Source organism: Chaetodon trifascialis, chromosome 23, assembly GCF_039877785.1.
Source record: "Chaetodon trifascialis isolate fChaTrf1 chromosome 23, fChaTrf1.hap1, whole genome shotgun sequence".
Taxonomy (NCBI): Eukaryota; Metazoa; Chordata; class Actinopteri; order Chaetodontiformes; family Chaetodontidae; genus Chaetodon; species Chaetodon trifascialis.
In genome coordinates, this window is record NC_092078.1 from 8,707,430 (window position 1) to 8,727,943 (window position 20,514).

The window sequence follows — 20,514 nt, forward strand, 5'->3', positions numbered from 1 at the left end:
GATTTTACTACCACCCGATAAAGACATAACTTTCAAATAAAAGGAAGACGTTAAACTAAGAAAAGGTGACTAAAAGCTCATTTTGGTGCGTTATCTCAGTAAATTCAAGATGAGACATCACTCTAAAATCCGCTGGCATATTTTGGGAAATGGTTGAGAGCAACACAAAGGGCACATAATTGAAATAAATAATGGTCTAATCTGGAATGATTCAGTGGCTGAATAGCACATAACGAAGGATCTGTGCTCTGCTTGAGTCTCTGTTCCATGAAGCTGTCCAAAGGCATCATGTTACCCACTAGTGTATCTTGTACTGTGACTCTGATACAAGACATACCAACCGCCAAGTTACCTAATGCAGGACCTGAGATCCCCCCCTCCCCCTCCCTCCTGACCTCAGGCGGTGCTCGGTGCTCTTAGGACACTGTAAAGGCAGCAAATTTAAAAAGCGCAGGTAGAAGCTCAGAGTGACATTCCAGGTACCTGCAGGGCCGCGGGGGGATTTGGTTAATGTGCCGAGATCACACTTTATCTGAACATCCGAGGCACTTCTCTCGCTGCCTGAAGGTGACCGGGATGTTGGTTTGTATGAAGGTCGGGCGCCGTTATGTAAGATCATTGGTTGGACTGGGAAATTGAAAGCTTTCAGAGCAGTCTTTGTTGTAAGGCTGAGGTCGTGAGGTGCCCACAAAGATCCTCTTTTCTCTTTGGTGCTTTTTTTCCAGTCATGCTCTCTCTGCAGAGAAATGACAAACACTGTGTTGCTCTATTTGTACGTTCCTCCAGTTTCAATTTAACAATCTGAGTTGGCTCATATTAGGCTGTTTTTATTATCTTCATTTAGATAAGAAACAATTGTTTTCATCATCAATTAATCAGCTGATTTACTTGTTTAGTCTGCAAAATGTCAGAAAAAAGTTCAACCACACAGCTTGATTTGCAACCAGCAGTCCAAAACCTGAAGATGTTCTGATTAAAATCACAAAAGGCAGAGAAAGGCAGCAAATCCTCACACTTGAGAAGCTGAAACCAGATAATATTTGCATTTTTCTTTGGTAATGACTTCTGCAGTCAGTGGAATATCAAAATATTTAATGGACTAAGACGGCTGTTCCCAGCCGGGGGATCAGACCCCCACAAATAAATCTATGCTTTGATTTATGACTAAATACCCATCAGTCCAGGTATTCTTTCGGTTTAAATAGCACTTAATTCTGTTTTTGTTACCATATAAACACGATTTATTTATTTCAGACTTGGCCAGTCTGTGTCAACCTCTGAGCAGCAGTTCATGATAATAATAATAATAATAATAATTCATATCTTGCAGTGTTTGAGTGAAACTGTTCACCCGCCGAGGGTCCTTGACGCCTTCTGGAGGATACCTAAAACTGCGGCGGCTGATTAGTCAACACACATAAAAGCATCCCTTAAAAGCAATCTCATCTGCGGCTCTAAAGCTGCGTTCAGCGTCTCGCTCTGATGCCTCGGTTAGGTAACACACCGGCGCTCGGAGTTATATTGGAGGTGACACCCCATCAGGCCTATAAATAGCTGTGCACTTTTCCCCCAGGAACCCAGCTGTAGCTTTCTCCCAGGCATTTGATCGCTTGTTTGTGGACGACTGACATCACCCACTGCTGCTTTGTCTCTGTGACTTGCTGACACGCAAACACACGCGCAACAAAACGCACACTGGCACGCACACACACCCGGCGCTGTCGTACTGTAGCTGCTGGAAGACTGCAGATGAGGAAGACTCCTCAGCTGCCGTGGCTACGATGCCTTTCAGAGTCAGTCACTTCGCAGATAGTTCGCCTCAGGGTTCCCCTAAACGACATTTAATAACGATTCACCTAATTACTTTAAATATTCAGCTACCACTGCCACGCGCACGGCAGGTCTGAGTAAAGTGAATTCTCCACTCCGGCATCACTCCTAAATAAATAAAACAGTGCACTTAATTGGAGAGGATGAGGAGTCATGCACAGGCCTCGTAACAAGTGGGAGTACGAGGCGAATGAAAGTGGAAAAAGATATACAAAACCCCTGCAGGCTGCGTCTGACCCCGGTGAGTCACCGTCTGCACGAGCTTCTCCAGAACTGGCCGTGACTCAGTGACGAGCGCAAACATTTCAGAGGAGCACTTCTGCTGCCACTTACAGTACGCAGCTGCAGCTTGGATTACCTGCTAATGCTCACAGTTTTACGCCATGAATTGAAATAAAGAGTGATGGAGGCTAACATGTTCTTAAAGTGTCTATTAATTAATGAGTTGTCAATATCTAAAGCTACTGACGCGACTGCTTATTAGAAAGTGACAAATCCAAATACAGTAAAAGAGATGAAAGTGATGATTCACAACCAGGCAACGCCAAAGTTCTACTAATGTTCTATCCGTGATGAAGAATTATTAAATGATTAATTAATCATTAATAAATCAATTAGTCACAGTTTATAAACTCTTTAAAATAGGTGTGGTACACTTTGTTGTAATTCCTAAAAGGACCAGTGTGTAGGATTTAGTGGCATCTAACAGTGAGGTTGCAGATTGCCACCAACTGGATACCCCTTACCTCCCCCCTCCTTTTCTAAGCTCGTAGGAGAACTTATGATGGCAGCAAAAACTCCTGAAAAAAAAAAAAAAGCAAAAGGTGCTCTTCACAGCCAGTTTTTGGTTTGTCCTTTCTGAACTTATTGTCCGATAACTAATGCACAGTACTTATTTTCAGGCGATAGTACAATAATGAAACCTTGATTATGAATACTGAATTCAATAGATTCCCCTAAATCCAACACACTGGACCTTTGATCTGTAATATTATTTTTTTTGTTCATGGGAAGGTGGAGCAGCGGAAGACTTTGCACTCCGATTTTCTTTCTATGAGCACCTTTTGTTTGTGTGTCATGCAGGGTGGAGGGGACTGGGTGTTGATATGTGATTTTTTTTTGTTTTTGTTTTTGTCTATTAATGAGTTGTTTGACTGGCCAACAAAATTAATAAACAGTTAAAGACAAAATCAGATAAATAAAAAAAAAAAGAACTGAAAATTAAGACATTTGCTGTTTTTTATTTACCTACAGTCTTCATAGACGCACATTTTTGCAGAGCAGTTACAAATTATGAGTGAACAGTGAAGTAGCCGCGGGGCTATAAATAATTCATTTCAGGAAAAGGATCTTTGTGGCACAGTGATGGTCCGGCGCGCGCGTGCACCTGGTGCCACTTGGTCACGGCAGAAGCGTCTCCAATTATCCACGACCACATCCCTGGATTTCTGTGCGCCCTTTGCCTCCAGACCCGCATTGATTTTGAGCGAGGCGTGATCAATGCGACACCAGAAACTCGCATGTGAATAACTTAATGCGGCTTGATTGATTTGTATTCCAGCACAAGTGCGCGCGAGGAAACAAACAACGCGCACAGGGATCGAAATACACCAAAGTGTGGGGAAATAAGGTGTGACTTTGGATGTTTTGTGACTAGGACAAGTTGTTCCCGCGTCTCTGGCTGAGATATGTAAAAATCATCATTCACCTCAACAGGCATGCTGCTATCTCTCCTGGTCCTCCTCGGTCCCCCTACCAGATCTGACGAGTGGGTCGCCCGCGCGCCTTTCCGCTGGTCGTAGCCGCTCAGAGACATGCCGCACACGCCCCGCTTCACTTTGCAAAGCCTTCCTCCTGCACTTGTCGGGTGCTAATGGGAAATAATCGGCAAGTTTGAAGGGAGAGAGGCGGTGATGGTGGCTGCTGGGTTCAGCACGCTGGACAGCGCTCGTGGAAGTTGGGAGAGGACGGCGGCGCGCGGACACGCGGGGATTTAATTGGAATGAATTTGGGGAGCTGCGGGAGAGATGAGCGACGGGTGACCATGGTTGATTTTAAGTGCTTATTATCAGGCGCAGGCAACCCCAGAGGGCACTTTCCGGAGTGAGACATGGACTTTGCTGAAATTATCTTCGCTTTGTTCATCGTCGTGGTCGCGGTCGTCTCGCTGTTGTCAAACTTGTTGGTGCTGCTATGTTTCGTTCACAGCACCGAGATACGCCGACAGGTGCCCGGTGTTTTCACCATGAACCTGTCCTTCTGCAACATACTCATCACTGTTCTGAACATGCCGGCCACTTTGGTGGGGATTATCAGGAACCAGCAGCCTTTTGGGGATTGCGTCTGCCACACGGTGAGCTTCCTGGAGACCTTTCTGACCGCAAACACCATGTTGAGCATGGCAGCCCTCAGCATAGACCGGTGGATAGCGGTGGTCTTCCCGCTCAGCTACTCCACTAAGATGCGCTACAAGGACGCGCTGATCATGGTGTGCTACTCCTGGCTCCACTCCTTCACCTTCTCCCTGACGGCGCTGCTCTTCTCCTGGGTCGACTACAGCGACGTTTACGCGTCCTGCACCTTGCAGCCGAGCGAGGAGGGCAGCGACAGGATTAAGTTTACAATCTTCACCGTGGTTTTCCACGCCACCAGTTTCATGCTCTCCCTGCTCATCCTGTGCTTCACCTACCTGAAGGTGCTGAAAGTCGCCAGGTTTCACTGCAAGAGGATCGACATTATCACCATGCAGACTCTTTTCCTCCTGGTCGACATTCATCCAAGGTAGTTCACCTCTGCCTAATATCAGCATGCTTTCTCACAGCACTTTCAATGCATAATTCACAGTGTTGTCATGAGTTTGAAAGAAGGAATAAGACTGAACGTCTTTTGCTGTTTTCAGTGTGAAACAGAGATGTTTAGCTGAGCAAAAGAGGAGAAAGCAGAGAGCCACAAAGAAGATCAGCATCTTCATCGGCTCATTCATCATCTGCTTTGCTCCCTATGTAATTACAAGGTAAGTCCAATTGACCCTTAAATCATTGAGTTTACTGTGACCAACAACTCAGAGGATAAATGTGCCCACTTATAACAAAACAGCTGGAGCAGTTATCTCATGAGTAGCCTATTAAGGTTAAAACAAAGCCTTAAAATTATGAGTAAATAGCCTAATTTTTGCATTCAGACACATTGGAGTTGTCCTCTGTGGAGCCATAAGACGCAGGTCTGTCACACCTGACGTGCACAGCCGCATTCCACTTCGTCTTTAGCTCAGACCACAGAGCTCATTTTTACCCCATGATTTTTAATTCTTATCATTTCTCTGAAGATGGCTCATCGTCACTGCTGCATCGCTCTCTGAACAGGTGTCTTGCCGGGCTGCTTCCACTGAAATGCGCACACAATGCAGCGGAGGACAATAGATACAGCACAGACAAATAGTGGCCCCCAGAGAAAAAAAGAGGAAGCGCTTCAGAGGCCCACGAGCCAGTTTTCAGCCAGATGTGCTGCTGATGATCCATCAGCTTGACATTTGTGGTGTGTGCACATATGGCAGGGAAGAGGGAAGACACATTAACAAGGACAAAGTGTCTGAGAGACTGGAGTAACCTCCTGACCAGGCTTAACCACAGGACATAACCTGAGTGACTGTCCAACCCAAACCATCTAATTATGATAATCCCTCCTCGTGCATCTGCTCTGCTTTCAAATGAGCATTTCTACACATTATTTACTCACAGTAAAACTCTGATAGTCTTCACTCTGTGGTAACCTTGTGCTTCAATGTCATCTGTCATAATGTTACTTTAATTAGCAGAATGGAAGTGTGAAGGGGAGCTGAACCCGATGGTTCAGTTTGTGGAGAGTCAAAGTCGTCCCCACCATTATTAACATTTTCAAGAGCACTTTCTCCCCTAATATATATGTTACATTTCCTTTTTGTGTATGCACTATGGAGGGTTTAAAATGCCATCTCAGAAGAGAGAAAGCTCCCCTGCGCCTCATCGTGAGAACTAATGGTCATAATGCATCTGATATAATCAGGTTTAAGCTGCTGACAACACTGAAATGCAAAGCAGATCTTGACTTCTGAGGAAAAGCTGAATATTTGTCCCTTTATATTACAGCACGTTTTCCCATTTAGTCTTGACATCGTAAACGTAGACACAAAGAGGAAGTACGTATTACAGTTTGTGCTGTATTTCGCTTTATTCATGTGTTTTCATGCAGGCATCCTGGATCTTCCATGCATTTTTAAATCCTAAAAACGGCAAAGAATTTCAAATAGTGTACTATTTAAAACTCATCATTAGTTGATGGGTCAATAATTTTCACAATATCCACATAAATGCCTAAAACAATGCTCATAAGAAATGATGGTGAACATGCAGTCGAATAGTGAGTCCTGTCTGCCAAATGTTTCAACAGACAACTGCCAACTATTCATTTATTATTTATCTATTCCCAGTGTCAGTGCTTGAATTATGGCACAGGTGACCGCTTTGTGCAGCTCAAATGAAGGCTGAGATAAAATATATCTCCCACAAATGTCAGACTGTAACCTCCCCTTTGACCTCCCTTAATAGTTTTGTGTTGAAGGCTCTGTAGTTTCAGTATTATCTAATCATCTAACAATCCTGAACAAAGCAGCTCTGACAGGCATCTTTTCGAAAGATGTATTTTGTTCACTCGTGTTTCTGCTGCCGCCCCTTCAGGTTGGCCGAGCTTCTACCCTTCGTGGACATCAACCGCCGCTGGGGAATCATCAGTAAGTGCCTGACGTACAGCAAGGCTGCGTCCGACCCCTTCGCCTACTCCCTCCTACGTCAGCAGTACAAGAAAGTCCTGGTTACTGTCGTCAACAGGCTGCTCCGCCGTGACCTGTACCCCTCGTCTGGCCATAACAGCTCTTTAGACACAGAGAACGACTACTGTCTCCAGAGGATCAGCTAATGGCAAGCGCGCGGACATGACAGATACACACTGCAAGCCAAAAATAAAGGTTGCCTCTTTGAAGAAGGTGGGCGGAGGAAAAGAATGAGGAGGGAGACAGAGAGGACAGGATATTGTTTGGAAGGGAAAAGAGAGCAGATAGAGGGGACAGATTGTGGGTGGGGGGGTGAGCGTAAGGAAGTGGTGGGCGGAGAAGAATGAAAGGACAGTGATGAGGGGGAGGATGAACGGGGAAGACAGACAGGGAGTGATGGGGACAGCGTTGGCCTCAGACCGTAAACAGGGGATCTATGATTCATCGGCGATGGCAAAAAAACACACAGGGACACACACACACAGATCAGACGAATCAATTTCATGGAGTAAGTCATGGGTTCAGATTAATCTAAAAAACTGCAGGTCCACGCCGCTGGAGGACGGCCCCTTCTTCTCTCTGAGAGACATGTATGAAGTGGCCTTTTGTACTGTACAGATCCACACGTCGTGACCTTTCTGCCGCTGCAACATGCTGGGATGGAGCCGGAAGCTGGTGGTCGATAGGCGTCCGAGTGAAGACGTGAATGGATGCACTCTCGGGTGTGGAGAAACAGCTGCTGCACATTATTGCCATGTTCTGTATTGACCATGTTAGACTACTTTGCAGTGTCATGTCAGTCACTGAATATTGATGCACTTTGTCTAATTCTCTCAGAGCTACTATAGTTACAGGAGCCAAAGGCAAATAACACGTACACCATGATATTAAATGATAAATGTGGTGATAGTCGAGATTTTCGGTATTGCCGGCAAGTCTCAGGAAAAGACCAAAATCAGTGATGTGTGACTCCGTCTCTCAAGAGTTTCTTACTTCAGCCCCAAGCCCTTTGGTTCCTACTGAAGATTTTTTGCTATTTTTGCCTTTATGAGAGACAAATGAGAGTAGCAGTATGAACACACACAGGAAATGGGACAGGGTATGACATCAACTATGATGGATGGTATATTCATCTAAATTACTAGGCGACCAGCTTCCATAAAGTTGTAAATCTTAAAAAATGGGTCATGGATATATATTTTAATTTTTAAAAAAGCTGTAATGACTCGCTAAAACAGCTGGGCACTGTAGTTTTTAGCAAACATTACTCACACGGGGGAAAATAGTCAATTTGTGGGGACTATTTTTAGGCGTGGATTAATACACATTAGGTGCACGAGTGAATACGTATTGCAGCAGTGCAGGGTGTTTATTTGAAAGTAAACCACAGCGGCCTGGTTCATGGTAATGAAGTAACATGTCACCCAGTGGAACAGTGTGGCTCACTGATGCGTTTCTAATTGTTTTTAGGCAACTGACAAACAAGGAACAACCCATGTAAGTAAGCAAATTAGTTCATTTGAACATCAGGTGCAGTGGCCGTTTCACCATGCTCCACGTTCCCACACCACTTAGTCTGGAAAGCGTCTTAGTTTTGATGCTTGTTTCATTTAATTGAATCCGGCTCCCTTGTGAATTAAAGCGGCGTACTCCAGGAGGCTGGGATGATGTGATTGGGTTCATTTGAAGATTGAGATCGGCGGCTGCAGACAGCACGTGTTAGCGGGGTCATTCTCGCTTTTGGTCTTTTCACTGGGTTCGTTGACAATAAGGAAAACATCGAATATCACCTGGTTTATCTTTTAAAGTGTGAGTTTGTAACTGAATGTACTAGAGATAGCCCACTTTTAACTGAAAGACATTTGTACAGCTGTGCTATGTTTTGCCAGTTGACTTGAGAAAATGTTTCTATGGATATTTACATGATGTTATTATATATTTTGCACTGTACAGGAACAACTTTTTGTCTACATGAAGGGGAAGCAATGTGATGTAGCATAGAGACGCTTTCAAAGTGCTTTAAACACACTGTTTTGTGTTTGTGCCAGATTTGAACATGTGACTTTTTCAGCTGTTCACTACTTTATAACCAGAACAGCTGCTTTATTATTAAAAATCTGTTTCTTTGGATGTACTTTATGCACATGTATTTTCCCTCCTGTGAGCCACTTGCTGTTCTTTGGCAGTGTGATTAGCTATTAGTGGATCTGTGCAATAAAAGCTGTCAATTATAAAGCTATTAAAAATATTAATGTTTTCACAGAAACGTCATTGAATCTAGATAATGCCCTTCGATTTAATTTGTACGTTTGTAAACTGAATTCAAGCAGTACAGTTAAAGGTCTTGGACACTAAATGGCAAGCAGTGGGACTTTTATTCTTTTATTCGACTGATTGATGAGGATTATAGATAAATTATAGGCAATATGAAATTGATGGATAATTTGAAAAGTAATAAAACTCTTCTGGTTCCTCGCTCACCACCAGCTACACACCTGCTTCTGTATCACACTGTTTGGCTTCCATCCACCTCGTGGCCCTAATTACATCCTGAATGACATAAGGTATAAAAAATGACTGTGGTGTCACATGAGCAATCACTGTTGCAGCGGAATTATTGCCGTGTGCAATTAAAGAGAGGAGTCAAAGATCATTTCTGCAGATTAGTGATTCTGATTTGTTCCGACTAAGTAATGAGTCAGGCTTAATCTGATGCATAGAAACAGGTCAGCAGTCGTTATTTGCAGCAATAAGTGAAGGAATCTCCATTTTCTTTGCTAAAAGCAGCACGTGGTCGTACTGAAGGCCGGGCTCTGCTGTATTAACATATTGTCAAATTAACCCCAATCATCAGAAACTGAAACTGATGATTACATGGAAAATGTATGATTGGCAAAGTATGTCTCACAGCTGCTCAAGTTTAAATCGTCTGTATTTTCCACAACTCTTGTGCAGCTTCAGTAGCGCAGAAACGTATAAGTAAGCCCAAGGAGAATTTAAAGAGCGTTTAGCTTAGAGGAAAATGATGCAGACACTGTATCAGTGCTAAACAGATACGATACAATCAGACACCCACTCTGAGAAAGGCAATGAAACAGCGATTACTTATCCAGACAGGTTTGTTGATGAGGAGGCTGTCTAACACAAAAAATCTCATTCTGACAACAACATTGGAGATCTGGGTAAAAAGGGAATGTACAGTAAAGAAAAAGTACATTAGCGTCAACATCTTTTTGCATGAGGAGTAAAGGAACGAGACGAGTCAGCAGCCGCCATGCTAGCGGCTAACTTGAGCTGAGTGCTAATGTTAGCGTGCTAAGATGTTCACGCTGACGTTCTGATGGTTAGCAGGTATAATGTTTACCATGTCCTCTAGCTTAGTTTAGCATGTTAGTATGCTAATATTTGCTTTCTCGCTCTGAACACAAAGCACTGCTGCGCCATTGGGAACTTCCTAAGTTTTGCTGGTATTTGGTCATTAACCAAAATATTGGCTGAACTATTAACTGACATTTTGACCCAATTATGGTGCTGGATGAAAAGTTTAACCTGCAAAAAAATATTATTATTATTATTATTTTTGCCAACTTTAGTTGCACGTTTGTGTCCACCTGATGAATGTTAGCTCATTGGTCACTCTTCAATCACTTTTAGCTCCATATTTGGTCTCTACCACCTGATAGTCAATGTCATGCATCCCTCACTATCAGGTCCATGATCATATAATCTTTTCCTTAAAAGAAACTTGCATCAGTTTATGCAGCGACATCTGATCACATGCACATCTCCAGTGGTGCGTCGTCTCTCCCAGGGGACTTCATTTCCATTCACACAATAATCTGCTGAATTCATATTTCTGATTTAGCTGAAGGATACAGTAGTTTTTCTACTTAACTCATGCTTGCCCCACCCTGAACTCACTCCACTCATTACAACCAAAGGGCCGAGCTCGCTCTCAAGACCCTCCATCCAGTCTTGAGCCCAGGGGTCCTGCGCCGGCCCGCCTGCATGATGAACAATCACGCTTCCTATTATGCTAATTCAGATCAGCTCAGCTTGAAGGAGAGAAGACCCTATAATTAGTCGAATGAGTAAAACAAGCTCTCAGAAAATATATGTGACAAAATGTTCCGTGTGTGATCGTCTCCAGGATTTTTTTTTTTTTTTTTCCGCTTGCGAGAACAAGAAATCAGGTCAGGTGGCAATCATCAGTCTTGAAGCAAGTTAAGTCTCATCTTGTTCCGTCTGTATTTCAGAAGTAATTTTGAGAATCATTGTTCCATTATGGAGCATTTTAAGACTTAAAGGCTGTGTTTCCGGGGTTGCCAGATTTCTTAGCCCTTCTCAGCCATGGGGATGGCTGCAGCTCAAACCCTCTCAGCTCAAGCTTCCTCTCTTTTGTTTAAAAGCTGATTTTCTGGCTCTCCACTCACACTTGACTACACTAATTTCCCAACCTTCAGTGGTACAAATGTCAAAACGCCCCCATGCCGGGTGAACATCATGTTTTTTCATCACAACTTTCTGCAGTGGAAACACCAAGGTCATTGGCATGTGGTTCGTTCTTCCAGTAGGAGAAAGTAAAAAATGTGTATAAGAGAAAAAAAGTCATGCAAATAAAGCCAGCGGTCTCAACTTTCAACCGACTTGGTGTATCTACACCGCTAATCCAGGCACCATGTGTTATTGTGCTTGGGATATTCTAAAAATCTGCACTAGGACAAATCTTTGGCAAAGACAAGCATATTTTATGATACATGACACATTTAAACAGAAAAAAGACATTAGTTGAATTCAATATAGTTTTCATAATTCCTAATATAGATAGTCTTCATAATTAAAACAAGTGCAACAAAACTGCTAACACTGACTTAAAGTCTCTGCTGTTACCCAACAGAGGCCTTTAAGGCGCTGCGGTCAAACAAGGTCATGTGACTGAAGACGGCGCCTGTGATAGGATGACCCTCCCAATTAAGCAAGGTGAGATCTTTAAATGAGTGGAGCCAAAGGGGGACTCTTGTGCTTTAAATCATTTTACTCCAGAGGCAAAATCTTCCCGGAACAAACAGTCATCAACACGCCTGCACGCGGCCTGTCAGTTTACCTTAAATGCCTTAAAAGAGCGTCATATTCCCTAAAATCTGCGTGCACATTTTCATGCACATCTCACTCCCATCTTAAAGCCGTTCCCTCTGAAACTTGATAGTTGACCGTAATACGTGTACTAAAGTCGCTCTGAGGGGAGTTGAGAGGGAATTTTGTGCAGACTTGGGGAAATTGACGCACACACCCTCTGGCTGCGTGTGTGAGGTGCCACATCGAAACGGAATATAAAGCGCGGAAAATGAGCATCATGCTGCTGCTCCTGCTGCAGTTGTTGGCCCTTGTTTCGTGTGCTCCTCCGCGCTGTGATCCGGGATTTCGAGGTAAAGTTTTTTCAGCTTTATGTGAACACACGCTTTATTATCACGCGCGCGCCCGGACCTGCTGCATGGACCGGACATGGTATGTTTTCACGTGCAGACTCTGCAGCCAGTTTTCCAGACGCAGAGGCTGACTTTCGCATGTAACTCTCAGAAACTTAAAATGATTGTGAATATCATCAGATGTTCGGCCTCTAGCTTGTCTCATATTCCACATAAAAGCATGCCTTTCAGCAGATTAATATCCATAAGCCTGCAGAAATATGGAACCTCTTATGACTTAATTATACCTTGCAGACAGACAGGCATTTTACAAAGCTGCTGAAGCAAGACCAGAGGTTGCTCAAGCTGTGTTTTGTAGGCCACATTGAAGCATTTACAGAAACCACTCTGCCATCTAGTGTCTGCCACAGTGTCAGCTAATGACATACTGATGTGTCTTGTAGGACTGTGCAGGCCAACAGTGGAAGAAAAACGTAAGCATGCCTCGGACTTGGAGGAAGAGCGGCGTCCAGATTGAGCTGTTTGTCATCCAGCATGTTGTAGCAGCAGCTGATCACCTCTGTGGACTGTTACACTCATAAATCATAGCTTCTGTGTGACTTTTTGAGCCTCATGTCTCACACCGGACAACGATCAGGCTCAAAAACCTCCCTGACAAGACAAGTGTTTGTGGAGTCACACCCCTGTGGATTTGAATTAAGTCAGTTGTTTTTTAAAACAAAAAGGATGAGATCATAAGTCACGCTGGGTGTAGCCTTAATGGAATCTGGCCCCGAAAGCCATGAAACCATCATGTGTATTTTTAGATGATCAATGGCACTATGAAATATTCAAATTCTAATTTCCAGAGATAATAGAAATATTTGGGGCTCGATGATTGAAGACAGCCACAGCAAGGCTCATGATTAAGTGTGTGACACATGTCCCGATCTCTGGAAATAAGACTGGTTAAGTTGGATTATTATTGGCTGTTGTTCCCCTACTGCTTTCTGCTAATCACTATGAATAATCATTTGATTTTCAACCTGCTTGTCTGAATTTCCTCTTCTTTCACCTCAGCCAAATGCACAGATGTGCTGCTGTCCTACTGCGACGACATGGCCTACACTCAGACCATGTTCCCGAACATCCTCGGCCACAAGACCCGCGAGGACGCCGAGGCGGGCGCCGAGTACCTCCTCATGAGCGTGGTCGAGTCTCTGCTGAGGGGAGAGTGCAACCCTGAGATCCGCATGCTTGGCTGCTCCGTGCTGGCTCCGCGCTGCGAGAAGGAGAAGGTGATGAAGCCCTGTCGCACCACCTGTGAGGCGGTGCGTAACAAATGCAGCCACGCTTTCGAGGGGATAGAGATGGCTTGGCCCTACTTCCTGGACTGTGATCGCTTCTTTGTCAGTGAACAAGAGGGATGTTATGACCCGCTGGAGGGCCTCACAGGTGAGAACAAACTATAGTATTACTGCTATTGAGAGCCGACCTGATCTTAGCTTCTAAATTTTAAGGGTTGCACCTTTTTGTTTTCACCTGCAACACAGTTATAGTCCTTTGAGTGTCAGCAGAGCATTTTTCCTGAGCACGTATTCAGCAGGCATCTGGTTTGCACACATGCTCATGTGGCTCAACTCGAAATAAAGTCCAACTGGCATGCCTTATTTCCCTACATAAACCCTCACTCACACCGGGTCCTGTGGCTATTTTCATGTGTTTTCATCAGCAGGCTGCTCTTATAAACAATGTCGTAATGCACAGCAGAAAGGCAAACATTGTCAGTATTTTCTAGAAACTGTTGCAAAGTCGTGCCGTCAGACAGGTTTCTAAAGTTAAAAAAGATACTCGGCTGCCACTCACGAGGCACAGAGTCTCATGTGTGAGCCATATGAGAGCATGAACAGCAGGAACGTATGCAGGGCATTTGTGTGCGTGGTAATAAAAGTTTTAAAAGTTAACTGCTGAAATGAACTACATTGTGTTAACCTCTGCTGCTGCACCAGTGTCTTGCTTTTCATTGTGCAGAACATTTTCTGCCATGAAGAATTTGGTTCAGATGTCTGGCAGCAGGTTGGAGCCATGTAATTATTCCCATATTCATGTGACTTTCAAACTGATGTTCCTGTTATGACTTCGAGGTCTACGCACAGTAATTGCTGCAGCTATGACACACGGATGTAGCAAAAGAGAGTGAACGCTGGACTTATCTGAAACAAAACTATCACATCCCCATAACTGCTTTTACAAGGTGATATTATTACAGTGCTGTGTTTACGAGTTATTCTGCTGCCCCCAAGTGGCCAAAGAAAGTCTTCCATCCATCCATCCATTTTCTATGCCGCTTATCCCTTTCGGGGTCGCGGGGGGGCTGGAGCCTATCTCGGCTGTCAACAGGCGAGAGGTGGGGTACACCCTGAGCCGGTCGCCAGCACATGCACACAACCATTCACACCTAGGGACAATTTAGAGTCACCAATCAACCTAATGAGCATGTTTTTGGTCTGTGGGAGGAAGCCGGAGTGCCCGGAGAGAACCCACGCATGCACGGGAAGAGCATGCAAACTTCACACAGAACCTGGGAATCGAACCTGCGACCTTCTTGCTGTGAGGCACGCGCACTACCTGCTGCGCCACCGTGCAGCCAAAGAAAGTCTTATTATGTCAAAATATATCAAAGTGTAAATGGAAATGGTGATATGTATATTAGGACATACAGAGTAAATCCCGTTAAATGGGAGCAGTTATACAGGAAAGCTGTTTTTAAAGATGGAGACTGATTGTCTAATAACAGATTTACACTGTGCAAATCATGCATTCAAACCAGCAGTGAGAGTTTTGACAGATACAGTCTGACGGAGCACATTTGAAGGTCTTATGTGTTCCATGTGGTTTTGGGGCTATTGCAAACATAAGGGCAGACATCAGCCGGTTGACCACTTTAATGTGTCAGCTGAAATGAGCACCTTCGGCTCATCGGGCATTTGATGTTCTGTCGGCTTTCCGCGCTGTCTTTGTGGTTTCTGCTGTACATACTGTACCAGACTCTTCAAACATCCTATTTTTAGCCTGGCAGCCCCACAAGAATGGAGAGCAGCATATTTGTCTGATAGATCCAAAATGTGGCGAGTCGCTCTGAGATCCAGAAGCTCGCTGATCAAAACTGACGTGCTGTGTTTTTCTTCACAGCAGAGCAGGACGTAGAGGCCGTTGACAGCGTGGAAATCCCTCCTCCTGAGGACCCCGCCACCACAATACAGTTCAGCTACCACTCCAACGCCCAGATGATCAGTGTCTTGAAGAAAATTGAGGATCGATGCCCCGACATAGCGAGAACCTACAGCATCGGCCGCAGTATGGAGGGCAGGGAGCTGCTCGTGATCGAGTTCTCAAACAACCCCGGCGAACATGAACTGCGTAAGTAAAGCTCGTCAAAGTCTGCGTCGATAGTCTGCATCCTTTTTCGTTATTGAAGAAGTTAGACCAGTCACTGCAAATGTGACCCTCTGCAGTCGAGCCCGAGGTAAAGTACATCGGCAACATGCATGGAAATGAAGTCCTGGGCCGCCAGCTGCTCATCTACTTGGCTCAACACCTGTGCTCAGAGTATCTGCTGGGCAGCGAACGCATCCAGGCCCTCATCAACACCACCCGCATCCATATTCTGCCCTCCATGAACCCTGATGGATACGAGGTGGCTGTTTCTGGAATCCAGGACAATAACGATGGCGATGAGGAGGAGGAGGTCAGTTCTCCACAGCTGCATCCAGTTATGGCTGTGCAGGTTGAGTCATGTTTGTCCATTTATTGACAAAATAATTGACAAATTCCTGATCGATAATGAAAATAATGAGTAGTTTCAGCCATAATCAGCTACAATACAGGTAAGAAAACTTGCACACTGTCTCACCTACTGCTGTTATATTTATTTCTACATTGTTTTGACTTTGTAGACATCTGTATATCTATGTATTCAGATCTTACATTGAAGGAAAACAGAGCAGAACAAGCAATAACTTCCAGTAACAGTTCCAAACTAACCAGAGGTCAAAGATCAAAGTCCAAAAAACATTAGATCAATAAGGAGAAAGGATCACTTTCTATAATCTAATGAATGCATAGATCTTTATTTCATTCAGTCTCTGTAAAGTATAAGATTAAAAGTTGATATGGGCGTAAGGCCTAGATAAAGGGAAATTTCCTGCAGTTAGTGAATGCATCACACTGTTGAAACCCAGTTATTCATTTAAATCAGTAAATAAATGAAACTTTAAAGGAAGAAGACTTGCTATTGTCTAATTTCCTGAAACACAAATGTGTGAATTCTGCAGGGTCGCAGATATGATTCTTGGAACGTCGGCCGAAACAATGCTCAGAACCTCGACCTGAACAGGAACTTCCCTGACCTGACGTCCATCGTTTACAGCCGGCGCCGACAAAAGGGCTACCGCACCGACCACGTCCCAATCCCAGACTATTACTGGTTTGGTAAGGTACAGTATGAATCCTTATCCATACATGTCGTGGTGTCAATCACATTTTATAGCCTGATGTGTGATTTTACTGAACGACCGCTTTAAGTTGAATAAACTTGTTTCATTTCTTGATCTGAAGAAATCTTAATGCTGCGATGCAGGTTGCTCCGGAGACTTACGCTGTCATGAAATGGATCCGCTCCATCCCGTTTGTGCTCTCCGCTAACTTCCACGGTGGAGACCTGGTGGTGTCCTACCCCTACGACCTGTCCAAACACCCGCTGGAGCGCAACATGTTCTCCCCGACGCCGGACGATCAGGTGAACGGGCTCCCTCAAACACATCACCTCTAGAATAGAGAAATATTGATGGATGCGTCTTTCCTCGCCGGCCACAAGTGAACTGAGTCGACAAAATAAAAGAAGAAAAATGTGTATATTTGATATACCCAGACCCAGGATCCCTTAAAAACATCAGTTTTTAACTGATGAGATGTTGAATTAGGGAAAACTTTATAAACTTTGTGAAACTCTGTCTACGACAAATTCTTAATTATCTGTTCCTTGTAAATGCAACAAATGTCATCTACTGTAAAACAGATCACATTTCAAAACCAGGCCTAAATGAGGTCATTGGTTAGTCGTTTTACTTTATAAAATCAGGTTTATTCTTCCTGCATCCTCAGTCTTTTGCACATATTTCCTAACGTCATATGATTTATTTTCATTTCCTCTCATGTCATAAGCTGAAGAGGAAAAATAACACTCAGGTTTTTACTCCGTAGGTATTCAAGCTTCTTGCGAGAACATATGCAAATGCCCACGAAACGATGTCCAATGAGAATGCCCAGTGTGGACCGTCTCGCACGGCCAGTCAGAAAGGAACCATTAATGGAGCGCAGTGGTCCAGCTTTGCAGGCGGTGAGCTGAAAAAGATTACTCAGCAGCAGCGTTAGTGTTGCTTCATCGCTGAAACGTCTGATGGAGCCACTAGAGGTCGCTGTAAGACCACAAACAGCGACCTCTGAGAGGGCAGCACAGCCTGTCGTGGATTTCTGGGTAAAGCGGATTTGTTTTTGTCTTCTGGTCAGGCATGCAAGACTTCAACTATCTCCACACCAACTGCTTTGAGGTGACCGTGGAGCTGGGCTGTGACAAATTCCCCCCCGAAGAGGAACTGTTTATCGGCTGGCATGAAAACCATGACGCTTTAATCACGTTTATGGAAGCAGTGAGAACATGATTACGCTTATGTTTTCGTGTCTGTCCATTCTTAATTGCTGCATTTGAAATGAATCTTTGTAAATGATTTATCTTGTGTTGTTCCTCAGGCCCATCGAGGTATCAAAGGCATCGTGAAGGACGAGGAGGGAAATGCAATCAAAGGTGCGCGGATATCGGTCATAGGAGTCCGGCATGACGTTACCACAGGTAAGAAATATCAGCTGCGAGCAAGATACACCATTTCCCACTGATGAATTCGGGTTTTCATTGTGTTACGTTAGCTAAACCTACGACAGTTTTGTTTCTTGTGGCCAACGTGACAACGTGAGTTTTCTGTCTTGTGAGAGATGAGAAATAATTTAATGACCAAAACTGATGTAGCAATTTTAGTTCAGAAAGGGTCAGCCAGAAACACTGCTTCCTCCTCACATGTCCCATAATACAACTCAATACCATTTTTCATTCACATTCATTCATTCATTACAATTTTTGCTGGAAACTGAAGTACCTGAAAACCAAACATATTTAAAAAAATGACCATTTAAGGTTATTAAACAACACATTTAACCCTTACACAGCCAGCTCAGTAATCACACCGCTCATCTCTACCGTCCATCCTGTGTGACATGAATGCTGCATTAGACCCCCCTCCCCGCTGTCTCTTTCAAATTCCACGCCCCAGTTTGCCTCACAGTGTTTCCCCAGGATGAGTAAACTGATCAGAGTACCTCTTAACTCAGATGTAAGCGTGTAAAAGATGAGTCCAAACACTCCCCTCCTTCTCCCCGCCCAGCTGAAAACGGAGACTACTGGCGCCTCCTCACCCCTGGCACCCACATCGTGACCGCCTTGGCCCCAGGCTACACCAGAGCTATGAAGAAAGTCCGGCTGCCTCCTCGCATGGTTACGGCAGGCCGGGTGGACTTTGTGCTGCAGAAAGCTGCATTAGAGCCTGACATGCAAGAGGAGGACGACACCATCCCGTCTATGGGCACCTATGACCGCTTTGACCCTTATAATCAGTACGAGCGCTACACCCTGATGGCTGATCTGAGCCAGAACCGCGAGGAGAGAGCAGAGAAGCCCTGGTGGTGGAGCTACTTTGTCCTGCCGGGAGGACCTGCACCGACCTGGCTGCTCAAACACTATTAGAGCTTATGAGAGAATAGCATCTCTTTCTGCAGTATACACACAAACTGAATGTGCTGCTTTTTACTGGTGTTACAGATGAGTGTCAAAGCTAGCTGGCTGGCCTTCATGTTACCTTACAAGCTTTTGCCTACATGTGCTGTTTGGTTCACACTTGAAATTATAATGCGAGCACCTTACAAGCTTTTGCCTCGACAATAACATACAGTTGTGGCCAAGATGAAATAAAAGTTGGTCAAAGACTTTTGTAACAATTTTACAGCAGAAATAAAGAGCTTTTATCTGTATACAGTCACAAAGCGAGTCCTTACAGTCGCGCCAAACTGCGCTTTTCTTTTAAATCTCCTGGCAAGTTGTTTGTTTATGCAAGTTTCAAACAACGAATGCATCACAACAACATTAAGAAGACACAAATAAAAGAAAAATAATCTCGTTGAGCATGAGTACTCGCATCATTTCTTAGTCTGATTGATCCACTTGCAATCTTGGTTCAATTTATGAGGTAATGACAACAGGTGGCCACTAGGTGGCAGCCGGAATCAACCTCTGGTTCAAGTCACTGCAAGTCATCGAGTCTGCTTATTCCACACAGTGAACAACTAGCAGAGATACTTGTGCGTGCGTGCGTGCGTGCGTGCGTGCGTGCGTGTGTGGAGCATTATGCTGAGTCAGTTTTGTCTTTTAGCTGTTTGTCGTGGCTTCATTTAATGCAGAAAAACAAGAAAGTGGTTTACTGTAAAATGAGTTAATGCCAGTGATCATAAGTTGAAAACACGTATACCGGAGGTTACACATCTTTATTCTGAATTTAATGTATCACAACAAATAACATACTGTGCAAAAGTTATACCTATTGCCTAGAAACGTTTTGAGGAAAATATGCTTTCAAAGTATTTAAATACAGTCATCTAAAACAGCCTTTTTACCTTTTGACCCCTTAAAATGCTGCACTGTCTACCTGGAGCCCTCGTTACATGTGATGTGTGTCAGTGAGCTCAGCTGTGAGTGGTGGTTATCCCTCTTCTGAATGTTTTATTTCAAATTCTCTTTAGAGGCTCCAGGAGGTAAATGCAGAACAGAAGGACGTTTTGTCTTCTTCCTCTTGTCTTGTGACTCTTTGGAGGCGTCCTGATCTACAGCAAACAGACTTTGAAAACTCTCTTTAAAGCAGGTGCACTCAACATTAATCCCCGTATGACCTCACAAATCCAGGAAAATCACTGAAACGTTTGTCAGTGTATAATTACATATCCACCTCCCACACAAGTGAACAGGAAGGATGTTTTGTAAACTTAAACCTAATTTCTGTTTGTGTATATTTCCAACTGTGAGTTTTACGAGAGAGGTAATCTGTGCCTTAAATACTTCCTGCCGTGGAGAGCTCCTCTCGCATGTTTTGACTTGAAAAAGTTCCCTCTATAGCGTTTAACCCATGAAATCTATAGAATAACAGACAAGAAAGGAAGGAACTGAATAAACACTGGGATATAATGCATGGTTGTAGAGCAGAAAGAGTCTTTAAAAGGCAAAAAGATAAGCACAAGAGTCAAGGCACAAGCAAGGCACCGCAACAACACAAATTCCCATTAATGAAGCACCAAATGGACAAGCCACAATGAAAGCAG

The 20,514-nt window shown here is 44.0% G+C and overlaps 2 protein-coding genes across 3 annotated transcripts; both read left to right on the top strand.

Annotated features, from left to right (window-relative positions):
- Positions 1-3,207: 3,207 nt before the first annotated feature.
- On the top strand, positions 3,208-7,164 carry gpr78b (G protein-coupled receptor 78b). The gene is made up of 3 exons (XM_070993050.1): positions 3,208-4,611; positions 4,730-4,843; positions 6,543-7,164. Exons 1-3 carry the CDS (start codon positions 3,941-3,943, stop codon positions 6,778-6,780), a joined length of 1,023 nt encoding a protein of 340 aa, XP_070849151.1. The 5' UTR covers positions 3,208-3,940; the 3' UTR covers positions 6,781-7,164.
- A 4,628-nt stretch (positions 7,165-11,792) lies between these two features.
- LOC139351306 (carboxypeptidase Z-like) lies at positions 11,793-19,290 on the top strand. Of its 2 annotated transcripts, none has more exons than XM_070993139.1 (11): positions 11,793-12,060; positions 12,504-12,533; positions 13,120-13,494; positions 15,232-15,459; positions 15,555-15,787; positions 16,374-16,535; positions 16,679-16,837; positions 17,302-17,437; positions 17,608-17,747; positions 17,848-17,947; positions 18,534-19,290. In XM_070993139.1, the coding sequence occupies exons 1-11, from the start codon at positions 11,979-11,981 to the stop codon at positions 18,890-18,892; spliced, it is 2,004 nt and encodes a 667-aa protein (XP_070849240.1). In that variant the 5' UTR covers positions 11,793-11,978; the 3' UTR covers positions 18,893-19,290. The 2 variants fall into 2 exon arrangements, with proteins under 2 accessions (XP_070849240.1, XP_070849241.1); XM_070993140.1 differs by having other exon boundaries at positions 15,235-15,459.
- The last annotated feature ends 1,224 nt before the right edge of the window (positions 19,291-20,514 follow it).

Bases quoted from the DNA above. Each gene is read 5' to 3' on its own strand.
- LOC139351306 (XM_070993139.1), top strand. From the start codon at position 11,979: ATGAGCATCATGCTGCTGCTCCTGCTGCAGTTGTTGGCCCTTGTTTCG. The intron at 16,536-16,678 runs GTACAGTATGAA...GCTGCGATGCAG, and splicing joins ACTATTACTGGTTTGGTAAG to GTTGCTCCGGAGACTTACGC. The intron at 17,748-17,847 runs GTGAGAACATGA...GTTGTTCCTCAG, and splicing joins TAATCACGTTTATGGAAGCA to GCCCATCGAGGTATCAAAGG.
- gpr78b (XM_070993050.1), top strand. From the start codon at position 3,941: ATGGACTTTGCTGAAATTATCTTCGCTTTGTTCATCGTCGTGGTCGCG. The intron at 4,612-4,729 runs GTAGTTCACCTC...TGCTGTTTTCAG, and splicing joins CTGGTCGACATTCATCCAAG to TGTGAAACAGAGATGTTTAG. The intron at 4,844-6,542 runs GTAAGTCCAATT...CCGCCCCTTCAG, and splicing joins GCTCCCTATGTAATTACAAG to GTTGGCCGAGCTTCTACCCT.